This window comes from Caenorhabditis elegans, chromosome V (assembly GCF_000002985.6).
Source record: "Caenorhabditis elegans chromosome V".
In the NCBI taxonomy this organism is placed as follows: domain Eukaryota; kingdom Metazoa; phylum Nematoda; class Chromadorea; order Rhabditida; family Rhabditidae; genus Caenorhabditis; species Caenorhabditis elegans.
This window is the reverse complement of record NC_003283.11, coordinates 12,756,616-12,773,364: the sequence shown is the minus strand read 5'-3', so window position 1 is coordinate 12,773,364 and position 16,749 is coordinate 12,756,616. Positions and strand designations below refer to the sequence as shown.

At 35.3% G+C, this 16,749-nt stretch overlaps 5 protein-coding genes and 3 non-coding genes across 9 annotated transcripts; 6 read left to right on the top strand and 2 right to left on the bottom strand.

Moving 5' to 3' along the window:
- Positions 1-273, top strand: F18E2.12. The gene has a single exon (NR_069803.1). It is a non-coding gene; the product is annotated as an Unclassified non-coding RNA F18E2.12 (non-coding RNA).
- Positions 274-1,505: 1,232 nt separating this feature from the next.
- Positions 1,506-1,662, top strand: F18E2.13. The gene has a single exon (NR_069802.1). It is a non-coding gene; the product is annotated as an Unclassified non-coding RNA F18E2.13 (non-coding RNA).
- A 684-nt stretch (positions 1,663-2,346) lies between these two features.
- Positions 2,347-4,119, bottom strand: srt-43 (Serpentine Receptor, class T). The gene is made up of 5 exons (NM_073793.5): positions 3,848-4,119; positions 3,706-3,801; positions 3,315-3,568; positions 2,860-3,201; positions 2,347-2,585 (listed from the first exon to the last, which is right to left on the bottom strand). Exons 1-5 carry the CDS (start codon positions 4,095-4,097, stop codon positions 2,520-2,522), a joined length of 1,008 nt encoding a protein of 335 aa, NP_506194.3. The 5' UTR covers positions 4,098-4,119; the 3' UTR covers positions 2,347-2,519.
- On the top strand, positions 3,061-3,209 carry F18E2.10. The gene has a single exon (NR_069801.1). It is a non-coding gene; the product is annotated as an Unclassified non-coding RNA F18E2.10 (non-coding RNA).
- A 1,312-nt stretch (positions 4,120-5,431) lies between the features above and the next one.
- scc-3 (Cohesin subunit scc-3) lies at positions 5,432-9,420 on the bottom strand (the record flags this gene model as incomplete). Its single annotated transcript, NM_073792.6, has 6 exons — positions 5,432-5,922; positions 5,977-7,166; positions 7,214-7,500; positions 7,736-8,814; positions 8,868-9,275; positions 9,323-9,420. The coding sequence occupies 6 exons, from the start codon at positions 9,418-9,420 to the stop codon at positions 5,694-5,696; spliced, it is 3,291 nt and encodes a 1,096-aa protein (NP_506193.1). The 3' UTR covers positions 5,432-5,693.
- Positions 9,421-9,989: 569 nt separating this feature from the next.
- On the top strand, positions 9,990-12,321 carry abcf-1 (ABC transporter domain-containing protein). Its single transcript, NM_073791.6, has 5 exons — positions 9,990-10,036; positions 10,092-10,403; positions 10,451-10,909; positions 11,065-11,629; positions 11,677-12,321. Exons 1-5 carry the CDS (start codon positions 10,005-10,007, stop codon positions 12,175-12,177), a joined length of 1,869 nt encoding a protein of 622 aa, NP_506192.1. The 5' UTR covers positions 9,990-10,004; the 3' UTR covers positions 12,178-12,321.
- A 30-nt stretch (positions 12,322-12,351) lies between these two features.
- Positions 12,352-13,037, top strand: F18E2.15 (uncharacterized protein). Its single transcript, NM_001269525.2, has 3 exons — positions 12,352-12,421; positions 12,473-12,626; positions 12,898-13,037. Exons 1-3 carry the CDS (start codon positions 12,396-12,398, stop codon positions 13,015-13,017), a joined length of 300 nt encoding a protein of 99 aa, NP_001256454.1. The 5' UTR covers positions 12,352-12,395; the 3' UTR covers positions 13,018-13,037.
- Positions 13,038-13,604: 567 nt separating this feature from the next.
- papl-1 (Purple acid phosphatase) lies at positions 13,605-15,800 on the top strand (the record flags this gene model as incomplete). Of its 2 annotated transcripts, none has more annotated exons than NM_001269523.2 (8): positions 13,605-13,746; positions 13,797-13,940; positions 14,237-14,484; positions 14,542-14,772; positions 14,922-15,032; positions 15,081-15,215; positions 15,261-15,520; positions 15,569-15,800. In NM_001269523.2, the coding sequence occupies 8 exons, from the start codon at positions 13,605-13,607 to the stop codon at positions 15,663-15,665; spliced, it is 1,368 nt and encodes a 455-aa protein (NP_001256452.1). The 2 variants fall into 2 exon arrangements, with proteins under 2 accessions (NP_001256452.1, NP_001256453.1); NM_001269524.3 differs by having other exon boundaries at positions 13,707-13,746; positions 15,569-15,665.
- Between the last annotated feature and the right edge of the window lie 949 nt (positions 15,801-16,749).

Here is a 16,749-nt window from a genome sequence, read left to right as displayed (position 1 = left end):
AGCATGACTGGAAGTGGACGAGAGAGAATGATGTATTATCAATACGTGAAAGAGCTTGGGTTGGAGCACTTGAGACTCCTTTCCGCGCGGAAACAAAAAAACTTAGAGGTATTAGATCAAGAGCCATGAGCACAGAAGGCAGAGCAAAAGAGCAAGAGTCGCAGATGATTGTTCAAAATCAAAATCAGCAGAAACAGTAACACAAAAACCATAAATGAAACAAGCATTTGTCCATGGCATGTTTATGAGCACGGACACAAAACCGCGTCAGAGTTAGCCACAGATTTGCACCGGAGAGAAAGGCCAGCATGAAAGGTAATCTGTCGGGTAAATAGTGTGATTCTCTCGTTTTCATGTGTTGGCAGAACAAAATGAGCATGTTTAGCAGAGGGAAAAGGGCAAATTTTATTGAATGAAATTTCAGATCATATTCTAAGCCGGAATATTTAACATTTTAATGAACTGCCATTTGTGAGGATTTTACTTCAGAAACATTTCCACTAGGACTGGAGTTGTCCTGAATAACTTTTCCCAATGCCAATAATCAAAACTGCATCCCTAAATTTAGATAGTTTAAAATATGAAGATATTTCAAAAAGAAACATGCAGAAAATTTATTATCAAAGCAAAAATTATTGATCGCCACAGTTTAACACATATTAAGTATAAACTTTGAAAACCAGGCAGTGTTAAAATATATAAATTCTTTAAACTGTTGAAAAAGTTATATTGGATAGATTCACAGAGTTAAATTGAAAATTGGCCAAGAAAGAAGATACCACTGTTTTGAGAAACGTGATAAAGTCAAAAAAAGGTAAAAATTAGATTGGGAAGAACGCTCAAAATTACACAGTTAAAACCATTTTCATTATTTTAGTAAACTTTTAATTCTACAGAAACTTTTGCGAAATATTTCCAAAATATCTCAGTCGCTAATGCATCTTATATGATCTTCCCATTATCCCTAAACGATTCGTTTTTGGTCTCACTGAAGTTGTAAACAACACTCAAGTACCAAAGAAAGTGAGTCACAAGGTTGAGTATATAATGATCTGTTTTTGTAATTATGACCATACCCTAATTAAAAAAAACATTTTCTCAACAGTTTCTAAATGATAGTGTTCAAATTAAAAGTGGTGAATATCTAACTACTAAACATTACAAAACTTTTGAATTTTTTTAAATTTACAGTCAAAAAGTGGAAATTTCTCACGGTAACTATCATTTTGGAACTCAACCAAAAATTTTAAATTAATCGATCATTATAGAGTCTCAAACCAGCAGCGATTCTCAAAATTGCTAAAGAAGTCCAATTTTTCAAAATCTTGGTACTTTTCCAAAACTGACTGAAAGTTTGAATTTTTTTGAAATGGAGCGTTGAAAATTTGGTCAAATTGGATTATATGAATTAAAAGAGTTTTAAAACAAAATCCCTTTTTACCATAAAAGTGAGGAACAAAAATCTAATTTTCCAAGAATTTTAGAGTGACTAAATGATAATAAAAATGAAAAAATAGGTAATCGATAGTTAAGTGAGAAATTGCGCGGTTTCTCTGGTTATCATTGTGGTAAAGTTCTCCTTACTTTTCATCTCTAGAGCTCTCGGCGTCTCACACATTTCTCCCACTATTTTTCACAAAAACGCGCGACTTCAACTACTCGTGTATTCAAAAACCAACACAGATGTTGAACATACCACAGACAGGATATAGGTACTGTAGAGTAAAGGCGTCAAAGATAATACTGTGTAGAAATGAGCGAGACGCAGCATGTCATGGCTCTTGACTGCTCGTCACAGCTTTCTCAAACTTCAATGACTATCGTGTTAGACCAGGTTGCGGAGAAAAGATTTTCAAACTGTTTCGTGTATTTAGACCAGTATATGAAAATTTTACTATTAGATTAGATTTATCCTGTTATATTTGCGATAAATGGTTTCTTTACAAGGGGATTAACGGTTCTGCTTTTTTGCTTATACACAAAATTGACCCAAAGCGCCGAATTTCTGCAACTTTTCCGTGTAGCCGAGTCTGAAAATTGATTTTTATTCAAAAACTGTTTCTTCTTGCATTGGTAATTTATCTTACATGCTTTGTTGATATAACTACAGTTCTAGTTAATTATAAAAATTTGATTATTTATCTGCAGAAACTATAAAAACCAACAGAAAAACGCCAGTTGACAAAATTTTAAATTTCAGCCGATTCAGCACATAAAAATTTAATTTTTTACATGTTATATCAAAATATTTTTAATGTGTATTTTATGAATTCCTTTAGGAATTTGGTAAACCTATCGATAAGTTTTTATATTTTTTTAATACCAGAGAAGCAAATAATTGTGAGAAAATCCTGCAAGCTGGGAGACCAAACTGCAGACGTGAAACATTTTGATCTTTATTTACAATTTGCACAGAGAGATCGATTGATAGTAAGATTATGAGATTGGGTAGGCTTAGAAGTTTTACACTTCTATGGGAATATAATAAAATATAATACGAATCTGTTGGAAAGGGGAGGTTAATTGGTGGTTGGAGGCATTCCAGTATGCCGCATGTTAGAAGTTGAAGAGATATCATGGATTCTCTGGAAATATACATATATTATTAAAAGCATAACTCTATTTCTGCAAATCACAAAAAAGCAAGGTTGCTTAGGCAAACATATCTTGAGTTTTTGATACTACACAATTATGAAAACGTTTGGATAGATAAATATAAATTAATAAGGTTTTATAGTATGACAAGAAATTTTGATTTCATATCTACGGGCATAAATTACCAATACGAGTTGTATCTTGATTCTATAAAAAGTTACTTTTTGAAGTATTCATATTGGAAAAGGAAGTTGCATTGTTTACCTTATTTGTTTTCTTCAATTTGAGAAATTTCAAAAACTCTGTTCGAATGGTTTTGTTCATTGTGAGATAGATGATAGCTGGACATCCATGAACAATTGACCAACACAGTTCTGCAATCGCAATCACCCATGGAGCAGGAACTGTGAACATCAAAGCATTATATGACATTGCAGAGAATGTGTTGAAAGAACAAATAATGCTTGATTGGATGAATACTTGACGTGATGCTTTTGATTTCTGTCCCCTTTGCATTTTGTTGATGAGGACGCAATAAATGGCGTAGAGGGTGCACGTGCCAGAGCAGAAGATCCAATTGTTTGTTGATTGGACATGGTTACGGTACTAAATAGGAAAGAGGAAGTTATTTGAATTTGCAAGTCTTGTAATGAATTATCTATTCGAAAGAGATATTCAGCAAGTAAAAAAAAAGGAAATAATCATCTTAAATATCTTACCCAGTCGGTAATCTCATCGGTTTTGTATTCTGGATCAATTGTCAATGGATCTGCAATCCATGCCATTATGGCCGAATTGAATATGATAGATGGAGAAAACATGGAAACCAAAGTTCCATATGTGTAGATCAGAGCAATGGAGAAGAATACACGTTTTCCGTCAAATAGAAATTCGGACACAGGACGACAGAGAACGTCAAAAACACGGTTTATTACAAGAAGAAGTGTTGATCCACACGCCATGCACCATCCACCTGGAAATGAATTATTGATAGCGTGAATTTTTGAATTCTTTCATTTCATGAGTTTTGTATTGTATTTCACTGGCTTTCTCTAGTTGGTCTTAAAAGTATCTAGGACAAAATTGAAAAATAGTCCTGATTCAACTCACTTAGTCCCAGACAACCTGCAAGATAAATGAATGTTGGATAGTTACAATAAACAGCTCCTTTTATGAACAACCATCCACTGAAGATTGAGCAGGTTACTGTAAATCTATTTTTACTATACAGATTAAATTTCCAACAACTCACAAGTAGCCAGCATGTCCGTGACACCGAGACAAACAATAATCTTGTAGCACGTCAGATGAATAAGTTTTGTACGGAACATCATGTAAATTGTGGGAATATAGAGCAATTCAATGACAATTCCAAAAATAAGAATAGACCATCCAAACAAAGGACGCTGAACTCCCGTTGCAAACCATTCTTCGGATGTTTTTGCACTACAATTGTAGTAGGGAATGCCCTCGACACTTCCGTATTGAATGATTCGGTTCATGTTAAAGAAGATGGTCTGGAAGATTATACACTGAATTTATATATGGAATCAAACTGCATTCAAAGATCTAAGGAAAAGGCGGGTTCATTTAAGTTTTTGACGCAAAAGTTGTCTATCCAGACATTTCATAGAAAGTAGAAGTTGAATAGCTGATCAAACTCTCACAAAATTGAGTCATACTAGGAGAGAGCATCTATGAATACTAACCACAGTATACATAGTTATGTTAAATTTAAGCTCATATAAATCTTATTTATTCAAATTGGAAAATGACAAACTATCTCTAGAAATAAAATAAAGTAAAAATCCAGAAATAAAAACTGGCGAAAAAAGTACTACCTGCCTGCCAACGTTGGAAAAAACTTTTGGAGGTCATTTCAATTGTGCATGGATTTGAAAGTGAAAGAAATTTCTAAATATTACAATTTTTGCATGGGCCTCGCCACGAAGACGACGAGTTACTGTAACTTGGACCAAAAATTTTTGCAGCGGCTGCAATACGAAATACAGTAACTTGTTGTCGTCGTGGCGAGACATATGCGCGTAGACAAAATTTCTTATCTTCAGACTGCTGAATAATAACTCTCTTGGCATTGATTTTTTAGTTTTAAAAAATAATTTTCACGGTTTATATTATTTTCTAAATGGGAACAAGCTGGCAAATAATAATTTTCATTACATTTTTCTTCAGTTTTATACCATGATTAATGCAAAAACTCTACAGGGACGTCGTGTCTGCTAGAACAAATCATGTTTTTATCATGTTTATGTCTGTCTACCGAATAAAATCAAACTCATCGCTTCTCGTGAGAAATCTATAGAGAAGACTATGAAGGAATAAAATAGTGATTTTGAAAAACCCAACATCAACGAAATTCTGTCGTAACATGAATCAGGAAATTACCATAGTCATACATGAATATTTAGTATTTATGCCTGCCGCCTGTCTATAGGCTTAAATTGGTTCGAAAGAGGCCTACTTTGACATTTAGAAAGTTACAACTAGGTCCGAAAAATATTTTTCTTCGTAGAAAAATCACCTTGAAGGCAAGGAACGCGTACCTTTTAGGCACACAGGAAATCATTTTACCTTATTTATATAAAGATCATCGACATCATAAAATAGCCACCCAGATTGGGTAGACTGAAAATGAGACTTAATTTTTCTTTTTTATACAAATTCTAGAACAAAAGAAATGCTTATTTTCACCGAATGCCACCATTAACTTTTAGAAGATTAGGTTCTTAATAAAGAATATTTCTAAATCTTCTATAGGTTTACGTCACATGCTTTTGATAAATAACGGGAACAGTTGGACTCTCAGAACTTTGATAAGAATACTTCTTTTATTTTTGAAATCATTCACAGATATTTTTGAGAACAAAAAGAAGTACCTCATGATGAGAACGGAATTTGGGGACGGGGAGGCGAGCATAACATTTTCGAGGGATAACAGATAAAGGGAAATATAAAGAGATCGCATTGTTTAACATTCAGTGTTCAAAACATAAATTAAGGAGAAGATCAGAAGAGGGGAGATGATGGATGGAATTTTAAAAAAACAAATATTACAGTTTTGAAGATGTTACTTTCTATTAAAAATCATCGGCAATTCTGGAACGACCTCTTCCACGACCTCTTCCACGTGTTGACGAAGCAGTACTTCTCATAGTTGCATTGGATGTAACGGTCATTCCACTGCGCACAGACATGTTGTCATCATCGTTACGATCCGAGAGTGATCCGAGGTATAATCGATATGGTTCCCAAACGACTGTTGATGTTCCAACGCGGTTTGTGTAAATTTTGTTCAAGTAACGAACGCTGAAAATTGAAAATTGTAATTCAGATAGAAACGTGATGTATCAAAAAACTTACACAGCCATCTTGTCCTGTGCCAATAACTTCCCGCTAAATTCGATAGCAATTTCCAAGAAGAAAATGTTTTTCGGCATCTGATGATTTTCTTTATCGTACTCTTCGAATGCAAAATCGATGGCTTTTTTGTGCAATGACGAGATAGCAAACCGATTCTTAGCATAATCAACACCGAAAGCAGGTCCTAATCGTTTTGCAAGATCACGAATAGAATTGAATGACTCTGACAGTGGATCCGTTCCTTGATCTTCGTCCAATTGTGAATAAAGGGTTTTAAGAGTTTCACAAATCATGACGCCAGTTTCGACAAATGAAATTTCACGGCACTTTGATAAAAGATTTTTGAAAATGTCTCCGAAGTCTTGGAAGTGAGACTGATAGCGTTTTATGAGATGAGATGCTTCTGCGACTGGCATGGCTCCGTGAATGATAAGCTTAGCGTATTGTGCAACGTGTTGCCGCATTTTGTGCATTACTTCAATCTTCTCTTGTTGATCCATATCATCCAAGTTGCTTACATCAAATACATTTACGTCCAGAAAGATTTTGAGATTTCCAAGAACCATTGCATCGGGGCGCCAAATCAGTGGTTCCAGAGCTTTGGACTCCTCTGCAAGTTGACTTCCGAAAAGGATCATCAGGTCACAGATCACCAAATAAGCTTGTTCGACTCCGCATGCTTCTTCGTTCAATGTTTCGGTTACAATTCGAATTAACTGATCTCTACGTTTCTTCAGTTTTCTAACTTGATCTGCTTTCGGAGTTTCTCCTTCTTTCTTGATATTCATTGAATCAAAGCAAAGTTGCATGAATAACATTTGCATTGATCTTTCTCGAACGTCTCGTTGTGTGTCTTCGCGTGTATAGTTTGAAACAACTTTCAGAAGAATGTCCCAAAGATCCCAATGGCGAAGATCCATGAATCCAGCGAAAGCAGCCATTCGTTTTATGTAGGATACGAAAAGTGCTTCCTCTTCTTCCCCCATCTGATCATCATCAAATTGTTGCATAGATTTCCGAATGAAAGCAGCAACTCCGTCCAAAAGTTTCATTTTGTGGCCTTCGACGAGAGCAGAAATGGAGGAGTTGGTTGTCAAGTGGTAGTACAATTCTGCTACAGCTTTGAGCAATTCTTCATCGAGATGCTTTTCAATCAATGAGTCTAGACCTTCCATGAGTTCCATGAGATGCTGAAAACGGGTTTAATGTTAATTCTTTCTTTCAAGTTTTAAATTACCGTTTGCATTCGAGCTGATAAGTATGTTTCTAACTGAAAGTGCAGTGGAATGTTGACCAAATTGATAATTTTCTCATTGTCCGAGCTGAACTTTGTGATAAGGCGAGGAATGAGAGGGATGAGGGTTTCGGTAAGTCTTTGTCTGTCTTCTACAAGATCCCGGGATTCCTTGGCAGATGGAGCACCTTTCTTGACAATATGTCTTCCTACAGGGGGCTCTCCAGTTGCAGATTGCACTACAGAGCAAGTAAGGATCTCGATTAATTTTGTCTCGAAGTTGGAGTCCACTGAAATAAAACTTGATTGGAATTATTTATTTATTTCAACGTTTAGCTTGAACCAGAAGTAACCGGCGTTTCGATAGTTTAGCAATGTTGGATAATTTTTAAAATTGTAAATTATCGAACAATTGAAAAATGTCCATTTTTGTATTTTTTCGAGGGTTTTTAAATAAGTATTCAGATTAAATAATATAGATAGAAAATAAAAACTGAATTTTCATGTAAAAAATCTTTTACTCACATTGATACTGATCGTTAATCAATAATTCTCCCATTGTCGCCCAATCCTTCACAATTGGATTGCTTTCAAAAAGTGCGTCAACCAAATACGTTGCATGTTGATGAAGATCTCCTTCGATGAAGAACGTCGTGAGATCTTTCACCAAAGGAATGTTTGCAGCAGTTGGCGCTTTTCCTGGTTTCTCTGCACTTCGAAAAACTTTTGTATTCAAGAACATTCCAGCGGCAACAGCTAATGGACGATTTGAAGCATAGATCAGCTCGTAGATCGGAACGACGTCTTTGATTGTAAGAAGAGTAGGGAAAACTGTATAGAGAACACGCATCAAGTGAACAGTTTCAATACTTGTCTCTAAATCCTTATCAAGTAGCATTGAAACGAGGCGATCTTTGAATTTATTGACGAACAATTCTAGTTTATCCAGAATCAACGTCTTCTCGAAAAGTGGAATCAAAGCGCGAATACATCTTTGTCTCACGTCACCAACTTTATCAAACATTGACCAGCCAATATACTTGAGATATGAATCCTCAACAAAATGCTCTGGATAAACATCCATCCAGTGACCGAGTTCTTGAATACATATACATCGAATGTCTGGTACCACATCACGATAGCGATGAACAAAGACACTTCTGAATAAGTATCCGATGATTTGACGAATCTCTTCAGCGCGTTCTTCTGTTTGAGTCCTTTGTGCAACAAGTGCCTCGTATTTTTCATTTCCAGCCGAATTGTTCTTCAGCTTGGCCTTCTCTGCTTCAATTTGCTTTGAAGTTTTTTCTTTCGACTGTGTAAGTTCAATGGTGACGTCAACAAGCGCTGATGTGATCTTCATAGCGCAAAAAGTCGCTGTGTGCCGGAATGCACGAACTTGACTGTCAGCCATTCCAGTCAGCAACTGCACAAAACCATCCATAAGATTGCTATCGAAAAGCATTGACGCTTTGGTTCTGATGATCAGAGTATGAATGAAATTGTGAAGATTTGCGCGAACTTTTTTCAGACTTCCTCCATGAACTAATGGATAGTCAGCGGAATCCTCTTCAAAATCTTCTGTCATCCGACAAATGATGTCTCTGAAATTTTTAAATTAAATTTATTTGAATGCTGAGTTGCGTGGAACACATACTTGTAGGTAAGAGTTGCTGACATTTGTGGTGTGACAATTCCTTTGCATCCACAGATTGCGAAGAAAAATTGATGCATCTCGGCAATTGCAACCAGAAATTTTTCGTTGTAACGGCCAATCCATCTGTCTACCGCTTCCGTGATTTTCTTTCCTGATTTAACGGCAGCTACAAGCTCGCGATCATCTACTTCAGCAGATTCCTCTGTTGTCGTTCGTCGAACCATTGGTGCTCTTCCTCCACGCGCACTTCCTAAACCCCCACCTCGTGGACGGCCGCGTTTCGGAGGCGTGCTGAAGTTATTCAGATTGCCAAAGCTGGCCGAAAGATCCGCAACATCGACATTAGCGGCTCGTTTTTTTCGTCCTCGAGTGCTAGCTGTTGGTGAACGAAATACAGGCTCCTTTTCTCTGAAAAAATGCATTAATTCGCGGATGTTAGTTTTCCTTGAAATTACACTGAATTGTTTCCAGCTGCCATATCCGTGTAGTTGACACGGGCTTGGTTTCTCGTGGACATCCGCTGAGGGGACTGATCTGTAGGTGTCTCCGACATCTGAAAATAAAAAAATAAGCTCAAAAACTAAATAAAAGAATCGATTGTCAATATCATAAGTTATGTTGCCGATTCACTGAATTTCCGTACTAAACTTTTATACGAACTTCGGCATATTTAATAACTTCGAATAATAAACTAAAGGTAAACGCATAAACTTTAAATCAAAATAAACCGACTGAAAACATCTAAAACGAATAGAAAACACCTTTTGTAAATTAAACGCCGGGAAAATCCATTCAAACCGCCAATCTGCAATATGTCGTGAGCGTGTCTGCGGACACCACACATATTCATTGTTGACCGTAGTGAATTTAAGTTTTCGTGTCACAACAAATTTAATTTTCCCATTTTTTAAAATATAACCCTATAATTATATTTTCCTGTAAATTTTTCCGGAATTTATCAAAATAATGCACTTTTTCTCTTCAAAACAAGTTGCCGTTTTATTGAAAGTAGTTGTATTGCGAAATGTTGCATTATTTCAAAATATGATTCATTCGATTTCTTATATTCTGAGGAATTCTATTATTATCAAATCATTTTTCTGAAAATAATTTTGTATTCAGACTCGCCGAAACGCAATGTCCGACGCTGGGAAAAAGATTTCGCGAAAGTGAGTTTGTATCCTATTTTATTGTTGAATGCATTTTTATATTGTGACATTACAGAGAAGCGAAAAAAGCGAAAGCCAAGGAAAACTATGATAAAACTATCCTTTCCATGGGAGGAGTCGTCGAAAATCTTCCAGAAGTAGAAGGCGACCAAGAAGAACATGGTGGAATTGGATCAGGAGCAGAACTTGGAGCCCATTTCACTGTCTCGCAACTATCTAAAACTGGAACTCAACTGGCACAGATGGAAAATAGTATGGATATCAAAATTGAAAATTTTGATATTTCGGCACAAGGAAAGCTGTTATTCGATAAAGCGAGTCTGACAATTGTTTACGGAAGAAGATACGGTTTGGTCGGACCCAATGGGTAAGAATAATGCAACTTAAATAATAACAAATTTCAATTTATTTTAGAATGGGAAAGACTACTCTATTGAAACATATCGGAGCTAGAAAACTTGCAATTCCTTCACATATTGATTTGCTTTATTGCGAACAGGAAATCCAAGTTGATAGTACATCGGCTATTGATACCGTTGTGAAATCTGACAAAAAACGATTGGCGCTTCTAGAAGAAGAAGCTAAACTGATGTCTGAAATTGAAGAAGGTAAAACCGAGGCCGCCGAGAGAATGAAAGAAGTTGCCGATGAGCTTAGAGACATTGGAGCAGATAGTGCGGAGCCAAGAGCTCGGCGAATTCTGGCTGGTTTGGGATTTTCAAAAGAAATGCAAGAAAAACCGTGTACTGATTTTTCTGGAGGATGGAGAATGAGAATTTCATTGGCAAGAGCTTTGTTCCTTGAGCCAACACTTTTGATGCTAGACGAGCCTACAAACCATCTTGATCTCAATGCTGTTATTTGGCTTGACAAGTGAGTTTTCATTATTTTTAAGCGTTGATATTTATTTTTTATTGACCCTGTTAGTAATCCCTTTTCATAATATGATTCGTTTTCGATTATAAACAAAAAACAAAGATTTAAAGAATATTTTACGGTAATTAGAAGTCTAATAAAGTAAATTTCAGCTATCTTCAAACTTGGAAGAAAACGCTTCTCATCGTTTCTCACGACCAAGGTTTCCTTGACAGTGTCTGCACCGATATTATTCATCTCGACAATCAAAAACTTCACACCTATCGTGGAAACTACACACTTTTCAAAAAACAATATGCACAGGATATGCAAGTTCATGAGAAAAATTTCGATCAGCAGCAAAAACAGTTAAAGGCAATGAAGAAAGAAGGAAAGAGTGCAAAACAGGCTGAAGAGCAGGTTAAACAGCAAATGGCAAATAAGGCAAAGAAAGGAGGAAAGAAAAATGCTGGAAAAGTAAATGATGATGATGATGCTGGAGCTCCCGAATTATTGCAACGTCGTAAAGAGTACTCGGTCAAGTTCCAGTTTCCAGAAACTACCAAATTGAATCCCCCTGTACTCGGACTCCACGATGTCAATTTTGGCTATGGAAAAGACGTTCTCTTCAAAAAACTGAATTTCGGAGTGGACATGGACTCACGTATTGCTATCGTTGGACCAAATGGAGTTGGAAAGTCAACACTACTGAAATTGTTGATTGGAAAAATTGATCCTGTAAGCTCATGATTTTCTAATTCATAAATATTTCATATCTTTTTCAGAATGATGGTGAACTAAGAAAGCATCGAACTCTTCGAATCGGATGGTTCGATCAGCACGCTAATGAAGCTCTCAATGGCGAGCAGACACCCGTCGAATTTTTGTGTACCAAATTCAACATTGACTATCAAGAAGCTCGTAAACAGCTCGGAACTACTGGACTTGCTGCTCATGCTCACACTGTTAAAATTAAAGATCTTTCTGGAGGACAAAAGTCGAGAGTAGCGTTGTGCAACTTGGCTCTTGGAGGTCCTGATATTATCATTCTTGATGAACCTACCAATAATCTCGATATTGAATCCATTGATGCTCTGGCAGAAGCAATCCGGGATTTCAATGGTGGTGTTGTGATGGTTACTCACGACGAGCGACTGGTTGTTCGAACGGATTGTAATCTTTGGGTTGTTGAAAATCAAGGAATTGATGAGATTGACGGAGACTTTGAGGACTACAAGAAGGAAGTACTTGATGCACTTGGAGAAGCTCTTGTTAGCAAGAAATAGTTTTTAAATTTCATTTAGTTGTTCTTCGTGATTTTGTTCCGATTTTTCGTTAATTTTTGCAATGTCTTGCTTCGGTGTCGTTTTTCTTTATAATATCAAGTTCACGTTTATTTTTATTGTTGGCATAAATAAACACACTTTTACATGGTCGAGTTGAACAACTCAAGTTTATAATGATTTCTGAATTTACAACAATACAAATCAATCTCGTCTTCGACATGAGCAGCGTTGAAAAACTTCTTAGGTATGATTCGGATTCATTATTATAATTATTATTGTCATAATAGATTTGAAGACAAGGACAAGTAAATCAAGAGGATCTTCTAACTGAGAGAGCAGACAATCTTCTCAATGAATTTATCCGTCCGGAAGATTCAACATATGGAGATACCAAAGGAAAGAAGGAAGAAACGAAAACTTCAAATACAATTAGAGTTAGAAGAACAATGGTAATTACGGATCATGAGTCGGTTAGGAAATTATTATTAAAATTAGAGACTTATCGTAAATTCGTATTGAATTGCAACGTCACCTTCAAGGTACATGCTATAATAAACACTACCGTAACCCTCAAAGGAACATACTCTTTCGAAGTTTTCAATTAAAAAGTTGTTGCGATCGTTTCGAGGCCGAGTTCCAAATTTCTTTAATGAACATATAATTCCACATTGGATATTTAATTTGAGAATCATATTTTCCAGATTAACTATAAAATTTCAGAGCTATTCTTCACGTGTTCTTCCCAATCATTGCATTCGGTGCTTCTCTTCTTCTGTTCATCCAAGTGCTCATTGCCATTGCAGCCGTCTACTATGGCTCTTAATGAACTTATTCTCTTAAATTTCTCAATAAATCAATTTCATTTTGTTCTTATCAGGAAATTGTGTGCTCTGCGAATAGACATGCACATGTACTGTCCGAATATAATCCGATTGATCACACTTCACGTTTCGTTCCTTTAGTTTCACATGTAACCATTTCATTTTTTGCAAGTCTAGTTTTTGATCGAAAAGTTGTGGCTTCACTGAAAATATATGCAAAGTTTTCCCAAAAAGTTATCCACTCTCAAATGCATTCGAGTACTTTTCACACTTTGTGAGGAACACTCCAAATATTGGTAATTTTGACTCAGTATTATAAAGTTGCAAAAATTGATAGGAATCTAGATTGTTCCAATTAATTAGAATGGAAACATTATGAATTCTCGTATCTTTTCTCATTATTCAGAAATTGAGTACAAAAATATGTATCAAAACTTTTTTGAACATTCATCAAAATTACCAAGAAAATTCTATTTTCAAAATATCATTTTACCAAGTATTTTTACAGCCTCACTTTTTACTGTCTTGTTTTGCTGCAAATTGTCGTTCTGAAATTAAAATATCTACTTACGATTTACTAATTTTTGTTTTTTTTTTAAATTCCAGATGAGTATTCACATAACATTAACAGTAATATCATTATTAGTCACGAAATGTATATCCGAAGGAACAACTCCTGATCAAGTTCACATTTCATTCACCGGAGATATGACAGAGATGGCTGTAGTTTGGAATACATTCTCAGAAGGTAATTATAGAACACTAGGCAAGGCTGCGAGTTAGTAGCTTTAATTTCAGTTTCACAAGATGTTACCTATGGAAAAACCGGAAGTGGTGCAACATCAACTGCCAAAGGATCTTCTGAAGCTTGGGTGTTCGGAGGAATCACTAGATATCGGCACAAAGCAATTATGACCGGACTAGAGTATTCAACAGAATATGGTGAGAAAATGCTTAACTTATTATCTAGAATTGACACTCTATCAGTAGAGTCAAACCGATTTTTCTTTTGTCAAATAAATAGTTAGAACATTTTAGAGATTAATCGTCTATTTTTCGAGGAGTTTTTATACGTTTACGGAAGTAGTAAAATTAATTCAATGTACTTTTGTTACAATATTCCACTATTTTAATGCGTTCCTTCATGCAATCGCGAAGGTGTCTGGAAATTAAAATTGCATGTCTTACTACTAAGTAATAGACAAAATAAATATAATTAGTCACCTTCCTACATTCAGATTATACCATTGCATCTAGAAAGTTCTCATTCAAGACACTCTCAAACGATCCACAATCCTATAAAGTTTGTGTATTCGGAGATTTGGGATATTGGCATGGAAACTCAACTGAAAGCATCATCAAGCACGGCCTTGCTGGTGACTTTGATTTTATTGTTCATCTTGGTGATATTGCATATGATCTGCACACAAATAATGGGCAAGTCGGAGACAGTTACTTGAATGTATTTGAGCCACTTATTTCAAAGGTGTGTTTCTTAATCGATTGTGAATTAATGCATACATTTTAATCTGAAAGTTTCCAGGTTCCTTATATGGTAATTGCTGGAAATCACGAAGACGATTATCAAAACTTTACTAACTATCAAAAACGATTCTCAGTTCCGGACAATGGTCACAACGATAACCAGTTCTATAGTTTTGATCTTGGACCAGTACATTGGGTTGGTGTGAGTACTGAAACCTATGGATACTATTATGAATATGGAATGGATCCCGTAATGACACAATATGATTGGTTGAAAAGGGATTTGACTGTAAGTTATATGGAATTATTTTTGGAGTAAAGAAAATTATCAATTTGAAATCATTATCAATTTTATTTTTAAAATTATCAATTTTAATATCATCAGGCAGATGAGAAGTGTCAGTGTATTTCAAATACTATAATTTTCAATTTTCCCAGACAGCAAATTCAAATCGTGCAGCGCATCCATGGATCTTTACCTTCCAACATCGACCATTCTACTGTAGTAATGTGAACTCCGCTGAATGTCAATCGTTTGAAAATCGATTGGTGTGATGGAGTAAATTGTTTAATTTGGCTAATATGTCTGGTATTTAGGTTCGTACCGGTTGGCTGGATATGCCAGGATTAGAACCACTCTTTTTACAAACTTCCGTTGATTTTGGCTTCTGGGGGCATGAGCACTCGTATGAAAGATTCTACCCAGTTGCAGATAGAGCTTATTGGAATGATGTAAGTTTAACCAAAATTCAAAAACTTGATTATTAAAATTTATAGCCAAATGCTTACATTAACCCAAAAGCTCCAGTTTATTTGATTAGTGGATCAGCAGGTTGTCATACTCCAGATGCACTTTTCACTGATAAACCATGGCCATGGAGTGCTGCAAGAAATAATGATTATGGATGGTCTATTGTGACAGTTGCAAATAGAACACATATTAGAGTTGAACAAATTTCAATTGATAAAAATGAGCAGACTGTTGATGACTTTTGGGTTATTAAAGATGAAGGCCATATGCATTCTGGTGAGATGAGGTTAGTAGAGTTGGCTTTGAAAAAAGTTCCAAAAATTACTGTTTGTAGAAGAGCAAATCCAGGAGCAAAGTTTCCACTTCAAAAATGCCATTTCAAGGATGTCGCCTGTAAACGATCATTGAAGGAAATTAACGAAGAACTTTAAATTTTGTAAATAAATTAAAAATAAGAGCTTGTATAAAATATCTCTATTCATTTTTATGATTTTCGAAAAAAAAATAAAAGGCAGAGTAGAGTTTGTGGGAAATATGTAGCAAAAAATAAAAATAAACTTTATCAAAAATTTCAAGTTGTCAAATGCCAGTATATTTGAAACTTAAATTTTCGTTGCCGAGGTTATTCAGGTCCAGCAAAGTTTGGTATTTTGGGAGGTTCCCGAATGCGGCAAATTTGATTGGCCGTGGTGATGGCGTCAGTGTTCAAAATAGAAATTTCATATTTGTATGTGGTTTCCTAGATTTCTTCTTTTTGATTGCATGCATTGACGTATTTGTGAGAGCAGTTCCGTGGGAGTTTCTAGACAATAATATCAAGCTGTTGAATTGAATTTTGCAAATATGATATACATTAAAAATTTGAAACTTGCACACTCCAGACTGAACAGATTAAAATTAATGATGTGAGTTTCAGGTACAATAGGTATTTTCTATTTAAGAAATTATGAAACCGTACGCGGTAATACAACATATGAGTCAGAATAACTTCCATAGAGGGCGCGTCATTAACAATTTTGATTTTTTCTTCTTTTTCCAGATTTATACTCTAATTTTTCAAATACTTACGTCATCATAACTTTAATTTGATATATAAATACAATGCGTTGTATGTATATAGTCAGAAATATACATTTTGTGAACATATAACTAGAGAAAGATAGAATGGAATACAAGTGTAGAATATGGACTATACTTCAGATATTTTTTTTAACTTATAGATTTTGTTTAATTTACAGTTTTTGTCCAAAAATGACAATTTCCTCTTTTGATTGCATTTAGATATAATTTGCAGGGATCTAAACAAATTGGATCAAATAATATAAAAGTTTGATCAACAATTCTGACTAATCTAAACGTCTAGTTGGAAAGCTTCATTGGAAATATTTGGCAGATGTTTTAGACTTTTCAGGTTGGCACCGTTTATTTACAGGTGCCAATAAAAAGTGGCGTTTTCATGTTCTAATCTACGATATACGATATACGATACTCGTTTTGATTTGAATTATTAAAAAA